Source organism: Lactuca virosa, chromosome 9 (assembly GCF_052849685.1).
Source record: "Lactuca virosa cultivar CGN04683 chromosome 9, Lactuca_virosa_CGN04683_v6, whole genome shotgun sequence".
NCBI classification, from domain to species: Eukaryota; Viridiplantae; Streptophyta; class Magnoliopsida; order Asterales; family Asteraceae; genus Lactuca; species Lactuca virosa.
Genome location: NC_136434.1, coordinates 214,467,731 through 214,482,995, shown reverse-complemented (window position 1 = coordinate 214,482,995; position 15,265 = coordinate 214,467,731). Strand labels below are relative to the sequence as shown.

At 31.9% G+C, this 15,265-nt stretch overlaps 1 protein-coding gene across 2 annotated transcripts; it reads right to left on the bottom strand.

The window, feature by feature from the left end:
- Positions 1–942: 942 nt before the first annotated feature.
- On the bottom strand, positions 943–6,792 carry LOC145136466 (disease resistance protein RPV1-like). 2 transcript variants are annotated; one of them, XM_079070600.1, is made up of 6 exons: positions 6,361–6,792; positions 5,631–6,130; positions 4,372–5,392; positions 3,944–4,300; positions 2,350–3,845; positions 943–1,957 (listed from the first exon to the last, which is right to left on the bottom strand). In XM_079070600.1, exons 2-5 carry the CDS (start codon positions 6,113–6,115, stop codon positions 2,595–2,597), a joined length of 3,114 nt encoding a protein of 1,037 aa, XP_078926726.1. In that variant the 5' UTR covers positions 6,116–6,130; positions 6,361–6,792; the 3' UTR covers positions 943–1,957; positions 2,350–2,594. The 2 variants fall into 2 exon arrangements, with proteins under 2 accessions (XP_078926726.1, XP_078926727.1); XM_079070601.1 differs by having other exon boundaries at positions 5,631–6,127.
- Between the last annotated feature and the right edge of the window lie 8,473 nt (positions 6,793–15,265).

Below are 15,265 nucleotides of genomic sequence, written 5' to 3'. Positions count from 1 at the left end.
TCATATGACAATGTTATCAAAATTCAATAAGAGCATGGATTATTTTGGTAAGACAAAATTACATAAATGGTCTGTGGTTTACCAAATGTCATAAACTCAGTACCTGCTAATTTGTTTTGACGAATGTAATCCCTATGGTTTCTAAAACTTGCATGGTTGGTCCAATCCATGTAAAAAGACTTCTTTACCCTTATTATTTTCTTTTACCTTTAGTTTTGTTTAAATAAATTGGGAAATCTCCAGAAAAGTCCTAAAATTTTAATTCAATTTATGAAAATGTCCCAAACTAAATTTTGTTTACAGAAAAGCACAGAATACCGGTTAAAACTTCGAAAAAAACATTTTCGGCCGGTTTCACAGATTTTGCTGGTATTCTGTCCTTTTTCGTTAGTTTGCTCAAAATTTTGGGACTTTTCCAAAAATTACATAATAACCAAAATATTGGGACTTTTTTGAAAATTACCATGAAATTAAAGGATATTATTATTAACAAATCATTTATAAACATAAAAAAATATTTTTATTATAAAAAAGGAAATACATTTGTTGCTAATTTCTACGAATAAATTGGTGGTCTATGTACTTCTCTATTGCTTTCTGATCACTCAAACTCTTTACGTTCTTCCTATGCATTGTTGTGGGTATGATGGTGATATGTACTTAGTTAGCATTCCTCTAATGTTGGTGTTCCTCTTATGTTGTTTAACCTAACTACCAACCAACATTCATACCTCACATGTTAACAACCATCGACTAACACACATCTATAAAATGTGAAAAGTGAACCGTAAATGATAATTTATATGGAAACAAGTGAAGGGTGATTATCTATTTAAATTATCGTTCAAAGTTTACTTTTCACTCTCGATAGATGTTTGTAATTTTATGGTTGTTATCGGGTAATGTTTGGAGGTTAGGTGGTAGTTAGGTTAAAGAACATAATGAAAGATCTATATGTTCGTGTTATTATCAACTCTTGTATGGTCACGCCCAACAGAGTACTTCTCACTATCACACCCACAACGATACATAGGAAGAACAAAGAGACTTTGAAGTGGTCAACAAACAATAGAGAAGTACATAGTCGATCATTATATTTCTAAAAATTAGCAGCAAATGTATTTCCTTTGTTTATAATAAAAAATATTTTTTATGTTTATAAATGATTTGTTAATAATAATATCCATTAATTTCATAGTAATTTTCAAAAAAGTCCCAATATTTCGGTTATCGGGTAATTTTCAGAAAAGTCCTAATATTTTGAGCAAACTAATGAAAAAGGACAGAATACCGACTAAATCAACGAAACCGGCCAAAAAGGGTTTTTTCGAAGTTTTAACCGGTATTATGTGTTTTTCTGTAAACAAAAATTAGTTCGGGACTTTTTCATAAATTAGTCTAAAATTTTAGGATTTTTCTGGAGATTTCCCAAATAAATTTACAGAAAAAGAAAAAAGAAATAAAAAACATCCCACTCCTACGTGGTACCCCACTCGATTTTTAAATTCAGAAAACTTGATTCGCCTCCTATAATCACCATCGCCACCAGCAAATGTCTGACAAGAATGTGGGATTTTGCTGGAATCGGCTTGAAGGTAGGTCAAACCCAGGAAGATCAGCATCGAGGTGGTCGGCTTTTGCTGGAAACGATCTTTGCTCTTTCTGTAGATGTCATCGTCCCACCAGCAAATGTCTAAAAAGGACAATCCTTATGTACCTCGAAGATGAAATGCACCACCATCTTCGTTCTTCATTTTTTGTTCTTCAACTGTGTTCTTCATTTTCCGATTTGGGTTTAGTTGCAAGTTTGTGTATGGGTTGGGATGGGGATGGAGATGGGGAGTGGTGAGATTAGGTGTGCAAAGGTGAAGATGCAAAGTGATAACCAAGATCGATGGCTTCTCCTCAACCTTCTCAAATCACCTTGTCCTTGTGTGTAGACCACCTCCTAGAACTCCTAATTGCAGGAATGGTTCAAATGTTAGTAGGACAAATAGTAACACAAACACATTTTCATATGCAAAAGATGCAAAAAGAAATGGAATATACTACACTAGATAGACTGTGTGGTAATTTGCATAAAATCCACACGAGTTGTCAGATTTCAACATCTGATTCTTACTTCACCACTTGGATTTGGTTTTAACCTCGAATAAGACTCCAAATTTAACACAAGCGATAAAGAAGCTACTCTCTGAAGCCAAGCTTAAAACTATAACACGGGCATGGGCTCTTCCTGTATCTATAGTACTTGTACCTTTTTTATATATAATTATTGATTTTTGGATGAAAATATTAAAAATTGAGATGAAAGTAAGATGCATGATTCACGGAAAACTGAGAAAGTACCTTGTAGAATAGTTCCTGTTGTAGGTGCTTGCTGTGGATGTAAAATCACACGACTGAAAGAAGCCCTCTCTACATGTTCCAACAGATCTGGAACAAATCTTGCTGCTCTGGACATCTGATCTAATCAGCAAATGTCTTTGGGTAACTTCTCAAAAGCCGATAAGACTTATGTGTAGAAGATGTAGACAACAAACATAACTCCTCTTGGGTACCTCGGCATTACTACCATTGCGTTTAAGCTTTATTTAACGTTGTAACCTACAAATGCTTCTTGAAAACCTCTCAATTTCTGTGCAAGCACATGGACGTGCAGAAATAAGCTTCTCAAGACTTCTAGTCAATGAGGGTAGATCTTCTTCATGAAAACATCTAAACTCAAACTTCAGCAAATGATTGTCGGGGTGAAATGGGCAAATTTTTAGGATGAAATATAACTCGGCTAAAGGAAGTACCTCAAGTGATTCATTCACTAGACCAGTAGTCTTATCTGTTAAGCAAAACAAAAAAGATCTAAACGCCAAACATCCACTTAAGTCTAAGTGGACAAGATTTTTTAGACATCCGATGGGAGCATGAAGTTCTACCAAGTTATAACATTTTCTAAGATTTAACTTCTCGAGATTTGGAGTCAACCCAAGGTCAAGGGTCCTCAACTTTGAATGACTAATTTTGAGGGATACAAGCTTTTGACATTGATCGACCAGTTGAAGTTCTTCCAAATCATAACAATCTGTAAGATATAATCCAGTGAGATTGGGAGACAGCCCAATGTCAAGGGTCCTTAACTTTGAATTAGTGCATTGTAGGGTGATGAGATTTATAGATCTACCAGGCAAGTGAAGTTCTACCAAATCTTTGCATTCAGAAAGAAACAACTTATTGAGATTAGGAACCAGACTGAGATCAAGGGTCCTCAACTTTAAACACTCAATCTTGATGAATGTGAGCATTGGACATTCGGCAATGAGAAATTCTTCCAAATCATTGCAACCATGAAGATCCAGCCTCTTAAGATTTGGACTCGACCCAATGTCAAGGGTCCTCAGCTTTAAACCAACAAGGCAGAGGGATCTGAGTTTTAAACATTTATCAGCCATGTGAAGTTCTTTCAAATCATAACAACCGGACACATATAAATCCTCGAGATTCGGAGTCCGTCCAATGTCAAGGGTCCTCAAGTTTGAAAAGCTGAAATGGAGGGATATGAGATTTGGACATGTATCAGGCATGTGAAGTTCTACCAAATCACGTCTTAGATACAACTTTTCAAGATTTGGAGTCAGCCCGAGGTCAAACATCCTTGACTTTACATGATCAAGTTCAAGAAATCTGAGTTTTAGACATTCACCGGGCATGTGAAGTTCTACCAAACCACCAGGTCCAGGTCCATGTACATGTTTGACCAGCGTCAATGTCTCAAGATTTGGAGTCAACCCAAGGTCAAGGGACCTCAACTTTGGACCACTGAGGTGAAGGAATCTGAGCTTGTTAAGAACCTAACATAAGCAAAATAACAAAATGAATTAATATTGGTATAATAACAAACCAATGGATGTACAACAATATTATAATGAATCATGCAAAACAATTCTACCTTTTTTTCTCCCCCTTTCCAGAGTTGTACGATACCGCTTTCAGCCATCTCAAGTGCAACAAGGTTATTTGCTTGAAATGATTTTGGTAAAGACCTAAAAGGATAATTGTACCAACGCAAATATCTTAACGCATCCGGAATGTACAGGCTAACTTTATTAGATTTCCAATTACACCATACAACTTCTAAACCATTTAGACAGTTTGGGATGAGTTTATTAATTTTCGGATCCGAGTAAAATTTATCATCGGTCACATCAAGAAAACGAAGTTCTTTCATCTTTCTAAGACCTTTCATAGTGATTTGCGGATCCAGTCCCCTATAGTAGAATTTTATACATCTGGTTGCTTCAGTACCCTGTAACAAAAAAGCAATAAACATGAAACATGTTTGTAACAAATGAAAATGTGTTAGTTTCTCCATCTTACCATGTCATTAGCCAATATATCTTCAATTTCCTTGCCATCCCACAACCGGCTATGTTTGTTAGGCATATCGGGGTGCGAACGACGAACAATATTCCTGCCCATTTCTTTTAAATGGTCATGCATGCCCAAACACTCATCATCATCAATAGTTATGAGAGACTTTTGCTCAAGAACTCTTAAACCAATTCTAGCATAAAATCCACAGCTTTCAAGTGCTCCGATAGCTGAGTTTTTCAGCCAACCTTTTAAGATGGTTGCAACATCCAGGAATATTTCCTTATGTTCTTCATCTAGACTGATATAGCTTAATTCCAACTTCTTCTGAGTTTCCTCTAACGGGATTGTTTTTAGTCTGGCTAGGGCATCTACCCATTCAGGCTTACTTTTACCACAGAGAAATGAACCCAAAACTTTGATCGTCAATGGAAGACCAGCAGCATAACATACAACTTGTCTTGATAGCTCTTCGTATCCTTGAACTGGAATCTCTTTCCCAAATGCATACCTACTAAAGAGCCAAATTGCTTCCTTATCTGATAACAGATTGACATTATGAATCAATTTCACTCCATGTGCTACCAACACTTGCTCGTCTCTTGTCGTAATGATAATTATACTTCCAGGCTTAAACCAACTAGGGTCACCAGCTAACGCCTCAAGCTGGTCCATACAATCCACATCATCTAGAACAAGAAGAACCTTTCCACCATTTAAAGGGATTTGACTTTGTAAGGAATTCAAAGAAGCTTTTGAAACTTCCCTCACATTCTCAATAAAGCTTTTGCCTTCGAACTGAAAGGATATTTTATTAAAAATCGCTCTAGCCAAAGTCGTCTTCCCACCACCTCCTATCCCCCAGATCCCAATCATGTGAACATCATCTGAAGCAGTTCCTAAAGATGATATAATATCGTTGATCCGAGTCTCCATGCCTACTAAATTTTTATCGATGCGGACATTGATGGCGCGTAACTCTAGTGAAAGCTTTTCAACAATTTGTCGGATGAATTTTGCTTCATGCCTATATTTTAGAGAAGATTCAGTTACCTTACTCAAAATCACACATACAAACATGTATGAGGTAATAACATTGTAATATAATCATATTTCATGTTTAATCATTCAAGACACCGGGGTTGAGTAAAGATTTGACAATCCAACATGAGAAGCCATGTCTGAGCCCTTTTACATCCAAGATAAACATAGATAAGAAAGAAACAAAATGAAAGAATACTGTGGAGATATGATGAAGGAATTACCCATCAGTGTTCTTCAACTCCCACCCGGCCACATCAGCTACTTCTTTCAAAGCCTTTCTCCATTTCCCAGCAACCTCTTCATTTTCATGTTTGGCAAATGCTTCTCCAACTGCCCCGATCTGATTGCGGACTTCAGAGGGTTCCACATCATAGAATACGGGGTAAACAGTATGCTCTGTTGTCTTGTGACACTCCATTATCTTTAGAAGCTCATTCAAGCACCAAGATGAAGACGCATAGTTCTTGGAGAAAACAATAATGAAGAATTTTGAGTCTGCAATGGATTCCATGAGCTCATCACTGATTCTATTCCCTTTTTCGATTCTCTCGTCGTCCTTGTAAGTGGAAATGCTTTTCTGCTGAAGAGCATAATAAAGATGATCGATGAAGTTCTTACGAGTGTCTTCACCTCTAAAACTCAAAAATACGTCATACTTAAAGCTCTTTGTAACGGGTGAAGTTGAAGAAGACGTCATTGACGGCATGCTTGAAGGATCCTGCTGTAAGACAATTTATTTGATGGGGAAAATTTATATGAAACAATGGTAAAGAAACTAAGATGTAAGTTTATAGAAGATATGATTCTAGTACTGGTGGTTATGTGAACGTCATCAAAGAAGAGGATAAGATCTATGTAAATATGAGGAGAAACAAAAGCCACTTGTTTAGTCAAAGAAGAGGATAAGATTATTTGCTAAAAAGGGATAAAATCGGAAATTGGGCAACTTACTTGTTTCTACCAGGCAATGTAACACTTTTCCATAGCAATACTCAACCTGTTGTTGAACAGGTAAGCATCAGATATGCTTTGCATGAACGATTTGTCATTTTGAATTCATTTGTACCAATTCGTTCAATTTAGGATTGAGATCTCTTCGACCTCTCTGAAGAAACTTGTAGTCGGAAAACAGTTTATGTGAAAATTGCTTCTAAAGCTTCTCATCCTAAAAAGTCACCATGGTTGTTGTTGTTGGTGGGTCTAAATTTGGTCCCAATAACCCTGAACTTTGCCCCTTCATAACCACCATTAACTCCAAACACAAATCAGCCCTAAAACTTAACCCCAATCCAATCCCCTCGCCCCGTCCCATATGGTGCTCATTGAGCTGTTGATAGAGTTACATCATTTGTTTCCTATTTGAATGGTTGGAACTTGGAAGTAGCAATCCCAACCCTACACAGTCTAAGTTTATAAGCAGGGGCGAACCTGTAATGTTTTGTTGACCTGATTTTTATTATTAAAAAAAAAGAAAAAACAAAAAAGAAAAGAAAGTGAAACTTGTAACTGTGAGTCGTTTGAGGATCCAATTATTCATTCCAGAACTTAATATCCACAACTTTGTTAAATGATCGACTTATTTTATACAGTAAATTAGATAGAAGGAAAATTTCAAGAAAAAATTTAATAGTTTCGGGAAAATTTTAATAAAGTCTTAATTTTTTTTTTTTTAACAGAACAGTCCCGATTTTTTAACTTTTTGAATAGGAAGTTCAAAAAACCGGTTAATTTATTTACTTTAGCCCATTTTGACCTGTTCAATAGGTCATAAACCAAATCGTTAATTTTTCCAAAATAATGGGACATTTTTGCACATTTCGTCAAAACTTGTATATAATGTATAAACGTATTTTTTACGTATTTATATCTATTTTTACGTATTTATGTATTTTTAACAATTTTACATAGACTTAATGTATTTTTATGTGTTATTTTTTATGTATAACATAGTTATATGTATTTTTATGTATTTATGTATTTTTAAGTTTTTTATATAGATGTTTATTTTTTTAAATGTATAAATGTATTTTTTATGTATTTATATGTATTTTTAAGTATTTTACATATTTTTAATGTATTTTTATGTATTTTTTATGTATTACGTATTTATATGCATTTTTATGTATTTATGTCAAGGTGGTCAAGATCGGGATCCTACGTAGGATCGTTTTTGGGTTTGCAAGATCGGGATCGTAAGATCGGAATCGGGATCCTAAGATCCCACAAAATAAAATATAATTTTAATTTATAATTTTTAATAATGAAAAATAGAACAAACATTCAATTTTTCGTTCAAAAGTTATAAAAACTTCAAAATATTAGTCATAAGTCGCTACACAAAATGATAAATGCTAAATTGGTAAAGGTAAAAGACATAAAATAGTAAAAAAAACTCATTAGCAAAAAAAAAAAAAATAAATAAAAAAAAAAAAAAAATCAATGGAGGTAGGATCGGATCGGATCTCGATCCTACGATCCTACTTACGATCTTACGATCCTACCTGCGATCCTACTCCAAATACGATCTTTTTACGATCCTACTTACGATCTTACGATCCTACCTGCGATCCTACTCCAAATACGATCAGGATCGTTTTTCATACCTAGGATCGTAGGATCGTACGATCCTACGATCAGGATCGCGATTTTGACAACCATGATTTATGTATCTTTTAACTTTTTTATATAGATGTTACTGTATTTTATGTATTTTAAATGTATAAACATATTTTTTGTAAGTTTTTACATATTTTTTTTATTTTTATGTGTTTTTTATGTATTACGTATTTATATGTATTTTTACGTATTTACGTATTTTTTTAAACTTTTTTATATAAATGTTTGTTTATTTTTATGTATTTTAAATGTATAGCCGTATTATTTTTAAGTATTTATGTATTTTTTACTTCAAGTCGTCTTCATTATTTCATCTAATTCGCACAGGTTCTTCAAGTATGTCTAGATTGTTTTCCAACATACCTACATGATTTAAGTTTCTCATATTCGATGTTTAATTTTAAGATAAGTGAATGGGAAAAACTTAAACAATGTAGGTACGTGGGAAAACTATGTAGACATACTTGAAAAAGTTGTACGAATTGGATAAAATGGTTTAGACGACCCGAAGTAAAAAAAATGCATAAATACATAAAAGAATACAGTTATACATTTGAAATACATAAATACCTAAAACTGCATATATATATATATATATATATATATATATATATATATATATATAATACATAAAAACATATAAAAATACATTAAAAAATATGTAATATATATATATATATATATATATATATATATATATATATATATATATATATATATATATATATAGGTTTAGGTTCTATGGAAAACAAAAAAACCCTAAAAATCATAAAAATGCATAAAAAAATACTTAGAGATCACAAAACTTTTTTTTGAATTTTTTTATCAAAAAATCGCAGCTTTTAACATAAAATCGCTGAAAAAAATTTTGAAAAAAAAAATTTTACAAAAAAAAAATTGATTTTTTTTTTCAGCGAAATTGTCAAAAAGGCTGCAATTTTTTGATAAAAAAATTCAAAAAAAAGTTTTGTAATGTCTAGGTATTTTTTTATGCATTTTTATGATTTTTAGGGTTTTTTTGTTTTCCAAATAACCCTTCCCTATATATATATATATATATATATATATATATATATATATATATATATATATATATATATATATATATATATATATATATATATATATATATATATATATATATATATATATATATATATATATATATATATATATATATTATACATACGTAAAATACGTTAATACATTTAAAATACATAAAAAAACAAAAAAATATATATAAAAAACTTTAAAAAAATAACACATAAAATAAATAAAAATGTGTAAAATACTTAAAAATACATATAAATACATAAAAAATACGTTTATACATTTAAAATATATAAAAAATGTAAACATATACATATAAAAACTTAAAAAAATACATAATATAAAAATAAATATAAATACGTAATACATAAAAAATAACACATAAAAATACAATTAAAATGTGTAAAATACTTAAAAATACATGTGAATATGTAAAAAAAAATACGTTTATATATCTAAAATACTTAAAAATACATAAACATATACATATAAAAACTTATATATATATATATATATATATATATATATATATATATATATATATATATATATATATATATATATATATAATAGACATAAATGCGTAAAAAATACGTTTATACATTATATACAAGTTTTGACGAAATTTTCAGAAAAGTCCTATTATTTTGGAAAAAATAATGATTTTGTCCCATGAGCTACCGAACAGGTCAAAATGGATAAAGTGAATAAATTAATCGGTTTCTTGGGCTTTTCTATTCAAAAAGTTAAAAAGTCGGGACTTTTCTGTTCAAAAAATAAAATTTAGGACTTTATTAAATATATTTCCAAAATATTAGGACTTTTCTGAAGAATCCTTAGATGGAAGTACAACATGTGGACAATTGTAACGAACATACTGTATTTTTCGAATGTGTTCGTGATTCTCACTTTATCTTAACTAGATAAGAAGCCCAGCTTTGCGGGGATTGGATTTGCCAACCGATAAAAGACATTGCGTCAAAGATGGTGTCATCGTTTATCAATCGTTCTTGAGGGAGTTTCTTGAGGATTTTGTACTTGTAGAAAAGATGATGGACGAAAAAATGATCCGGAAAATTGAAATAAATGACAACAGGGGTTGCTATAATTGTTGCTGTCAAGAAAGAGCAACATATTTTTGCACTGAAATGTAATAAAAAATGGTCCATAAAGCTGAAATAAATGACAACAGGTAATAGAAATGGTGTCTGTTACATTACATACACGCAGTAGCAACATACTTTGCATTTTAGGCAAAGTATGTTGTTATTATATGTAAATCAGCTATTTTTTCCAAAAAGAAGAATAGAAAGAAAACATCGTATGTATAAGGACAACTTAACTGCAGGGGTAACTTGGTCATAATTGTAGCAAAAATGCAGTGGCGGCTTGGTCATAAAACTGTATATAATAACGTAGCAAAACCAACAATTTGGTCAATCTAATATTTTTACAACATAAAATTTAAAAATACAAAAACAAATTTTTGAAAATACAAGCCATAGAAATCTATTATCATTTATTGCATCAGTCCTCTTAAAACCCACAGACATGGGCAATTCGGTCATAATTGCAGGAAAACCTACAAACAGGGGCAGTTTGTTCATAAAAGCAAAAAACTTACTTTTTTCGTTACATAAACATTTTCACATTATAAACCCCTACAACTAATTATATGACATGCAGGGTAAGCATTCCGCCGTTACTTAACTGGAAAAAAAAAGTGTCATATTCATTTAGATTGTGCAACAAAGTTTATAGAACTACGAATTGGAATTTCGATTCTGTTCCAATGCGTGTTTGCTTGCCAAATGGATGAAATTCAATTTGTAAAATTCCTTCAATTCCTAAGTTTGATGGATTTTACCATTCATAGAAGTGGGGTGGGAGGAATTCAAAGTTGATAAACTCAGAAACACACTCCTATCGTATCACCAATCCCCAAAATTGGCCATCAAAAATTCAAAACCCTCTTGGTGGGTTGTGGTCCCCTTAATCAAACATATTACCTCCAAACTTACGCCCAAAAGAAAACATAAAAGAGTAAAAAAAAACAAAAATTAAAAAGAAAATACTATTTTCGTTTTGGTAGCTTACCAAATATTGTGTAGCAAATCAAACAATTGTGGAGCCTGAAAACAAACCAAATAAATTTTACTCTGAATGTCATTATATCCATTGTCTAATATTACTAATGAGTAAATGATTATATGAAAGCATAATAAAAAATAACAACATACTTAATATATATTACCTGTAATAGCAACATACTTCATGTTTTTATCGTTAACAGAAATATAACCTGAAACTTGTAAAATTCTTACAAATTTTGTTTTACATATTACTATTATTGTTAACAAAATAGAAGTAAGTTGCTATTATGGGAAGTGAGAACATATAAGCACATCGCCACATACCATAAAACATCATATGCTACCTATTTCGGTCAATTATCGGTGTCCTAGTAGAAAAGCGCCATGTCTCCTCGCCAATTCAGCCCCATTCCACATAGGATTATGTTTTATTGATTTTGTATCCACATGTCCAAGTAATAGTCACTTAATATACATACAAATATTATTTAGTCTCGTTTGAACAATTATTTAGTTAGAGAGAGAGAGAGAGAGATAGAAGCAAACCATATATCAGTGACTGAAAACCTACAAAGATTTCGGTTACAACAAGATCTAACCCACAGAATGCACCCATGGGCCATTGCCACACCTATTTAATGCTATATCACCATAATCTTCACGTCTCAATGTGTCATATTAAGGATTTAAGAACCCATGATGCACCTAAAACAATGCAAGAAAGATGAATCAATGATCACACGAAAAAAATAGAAAAAAAAACAGTAAAACACCAACTTCGCAATCCAAGTATGGTGGAGAAAATCATGGGAATCGGTGCTTCTATCTACCCACTTTTTCAATAGGGCTTCTTGTATCTATTCCCTCATCTGAAATCGAAAAGAAAAATAAGGGAAAATGACTTATTAAGGTAATTAACTTTTCGGTATGTTCACATCTAGGTAACTATCTTTTTTTTGTACACATCTAGGTAACAAACTTGTTGGAAGTGTTCACATATGACCATTATGACATGTTATAGCAGGTTAAATCCTGGATGTGAACACTTTCAACAAGTTCGTTACCTAGATGTGTACCAAAAAAAAGTTACCTAAATATAAACAAAACGAAAAGTAAAAGTAAATTACACTAATGGTCCTTGTGGTTTGGGGGAATTTGTGTTTTTGGTCCCTAACTTATTTTTTTAACTTGGATGGTCCCTACTGTTTATTTTTGTTGCGTGTTTGGTCTCTGTCTTACCTAAAAAGACTATTGTGCCCTTATTAATTTATTTTTTAATTAATTTTATTATTTATGTATTTATTTTTTTTACATATTTAAAAAAATTAATAGACCTCACATATTTGTATCTCCTCGGATGATCTCTATTGTTTAATTTTGTTACGAGCTTGGTCTCTGTCTTACCTAAAAAGACTATTGTGCCCTTATTAATTTATTTTTGTAATTAATTTTCTTATTATGTATTTATTCTTTATATATTTAAGAAAAATTAGTAGACCCCACATATTTGTATCTCCTCACCATCCCATCTCTCATCCTCATCAACTTCTATTTATTTTCCATCTTTAGTGACTTCACCATCCCTTCTTTTTTCTGTCCTTCAACTCCGTCGAATCAACACCACAACCCACTAAAGATGAAGAGACAGTAGGTTATGGTGTTGGTTCGCCAGAGTTGAAGTACCAAAAAAAAGAATGATGGTGAAGACGTCATACACTAAAGATGGAAAAGAAATAGAAGTTGAGGAGGATGAGAGATGAGATGGTGACCGGTAAGACCCAAATTAAATTTCTCAAATGTGGTTTCAGGTTTACGGTGAGGAGATACAGATATGTGGGTTCTATTAATTTTTTTTAATATATAAAAAATAAATACATTAATAAAAAAGTTAATTAAAAAATAAATTAATAAGGGCACAATAGTCTTTTTAGGTAAGACACAGCCCAAACACGCAATAAAAATAAACAGTATGGGCCATGCGAATTAAATTTCTCAAATGTGGTTTGAGGTTTTTGGTGAGGAGATACAAATATGTGGGGTCTATTAACTTTTTTTAAATATATAAAAAAATAAATACATAAATATGAAAATTAAATAAAAAATAAATTAATAAGGGCACAATAGTCTTTTTACATAAGACAGGGACCAAATGCGCAACAAAAATAAACAGTAGGGACCATCCGAGTTAAAAAAATAATTTAGGGACCAAAAACACAAATTCCCCCAAACCACAGGGACCATTCGTGTAATTTATTTTTACTTTTCGTTTTGTTCATGTTTGTATAACTATTTTTTTTACACATCTATCAAGCTTGTTATCTAGATGTGTAAAAAAAAAAAGATAGTTACCTAGATGTGAACATACCGAAAAGTTAATTACCTTTTTTCCCGAAAAAGAATCAAAGAAATCATAAAAGATATATGAAATTAAGAAAAAATTACAAATTCCAAATGAAGTATAAAATCAATGAAAGGTAGTCGCTATTTTTGAATTTATGACCCATAATACTTTAAAAAGAAAACACAGTAACCAAAAATAAAAGACTTCCAAGTAATGTAGGTTTGAAAGTTGACCAAGATGTGGACCAGTTGAATAGAGAAGTTTGTGTTTCCAATATCACTGTGGTTGATAAACACCAAAAAACACAATTATTTTTTTAATAAAAGAATCGTATGGAATAAAACAATAATAATTCCAAATTTTTATAAGGTTACGGTATGGGGTGTTTAGTTATTATTATTATTTTTTTGAAATTAACAATACTTTGGTAGACACAACAAATGAAACAACATTACCTATGACCTAAAATCACTTAAAAAAACAAATGACATCGAATTAAATGAAAGTAAAAATAAAAGGGAATCATACCTTAATTTTATAAACAAATTATATTCCGGATTGTAGGCGTATAATATTGATTATCATATCAACTTCCACTTCCTACAAATACATCAAAAAGATCTGTTACGTACATGTATTTTACTATGTACGAAAGAGTGGAAGAGACCTGAAAATACTCAAAAATTGTTACATGAATGGTGTTAATTAGCAAGATCCAGCAGCCAGTAACCTATGATGAAAACAAAATATGCCATTGGTCATGTACCTTTATACATACTGCATTATGTAACTATGTTATAAAATTAATTATTATGAAATATAATGAGAGATATGAAGAAGCAAGTGAAAACCTGAAATGTTCTTTTCCATCTTCAATCAAGTATCCAATGTATGCAGGAAATGTGATAGTTATCAACTATAGTGCAAAATGTAGTTTAGTGGATACAAAATATAGTAAAATAAGTATGCTGAAAAAAAAAATATTTATGGCATTCAAAATGCTCACAACAATTGATATCATTATGGATCGTACCTGTAACGCTTGGTCCAGGTATGAAACAAATATATTAATTTTTCAAGTTTTGGAATGGAACTCTACGAGTGGGGAGGCTCCAACTCATCGTGTAGAGAGCTTTCCAGCCGCGCATCTTTTAGGGTCTACTCGACCAGTTGGAAGGCCCCAACTCGACGAGTTGAAGGTTGAACATGAAACTCTAATTTTTAGGATTTGCACCCTATTTAAAGGTCTTAAGCCTCATTGTTAGCCTCCCTTATCGCCCCCTTTGTCCAGAGAAACCCTAGTTCGTGCTTTCTCTATCATTTTGAGTGTGTGAGAGCTTAAAGAGTGCCTTTTTGGTGTTTATTTGAAGAAGCTTGAAGTGGGTGGTGCATAGCTGAAGGGAGAGGTTGTAGATCCGGTGTCTTCTCTGTTGTGGCAGCCATATTGAGGTATAAAGTTGATACCTTGGTCACTTATTTGCTAAATCTCTTAATTTGAGAGTTTATGGCCATTATTATCTTATTTTGGGATCCTTTGTGGATTTGAGCATGTCATGAAGCTATAACTTTAGATCTGGACATCTCAGGGTCTCTTTTGACTTAAAGTTGCCATTTTTATCAAGTCTTGGCCCTCCTCCATGTCCTAAATCCCTTAATAAGCTATGATTGAGTGTTTTAGCCCCCTTAATGTCATGCATGGACGTAAAGTTAGCAACTTTACGTGGTATCTTAGCCCTATGGGATCAGATCTATAGTT

Excerpts from the sequence above, each read along its gene's own strand:
- LOC145136466 (XM_079070600.1), bottom strand. The coding sequence starts at position 6,115 with ATGCCGTCAATGACGTCTTCTTCAACTTCACCCGTTACAAAGAGCTTT. Across the intron at positions 4,301-4,371 it reads ATATATTGGCTAATGACATG|GGTACTGAAGCAACCAGATG; the intron begins GTAAGATGGAGA and ends TTTTTGTTACAG. Across the intron at positions 3,846-3,943 it reads GGAAAGGGGGAGAAAAAAAG|GTTCTTAACAAGCTCAGATT; the intron begins GTAGAATTGTTT and ends TGCTTATGTTAG.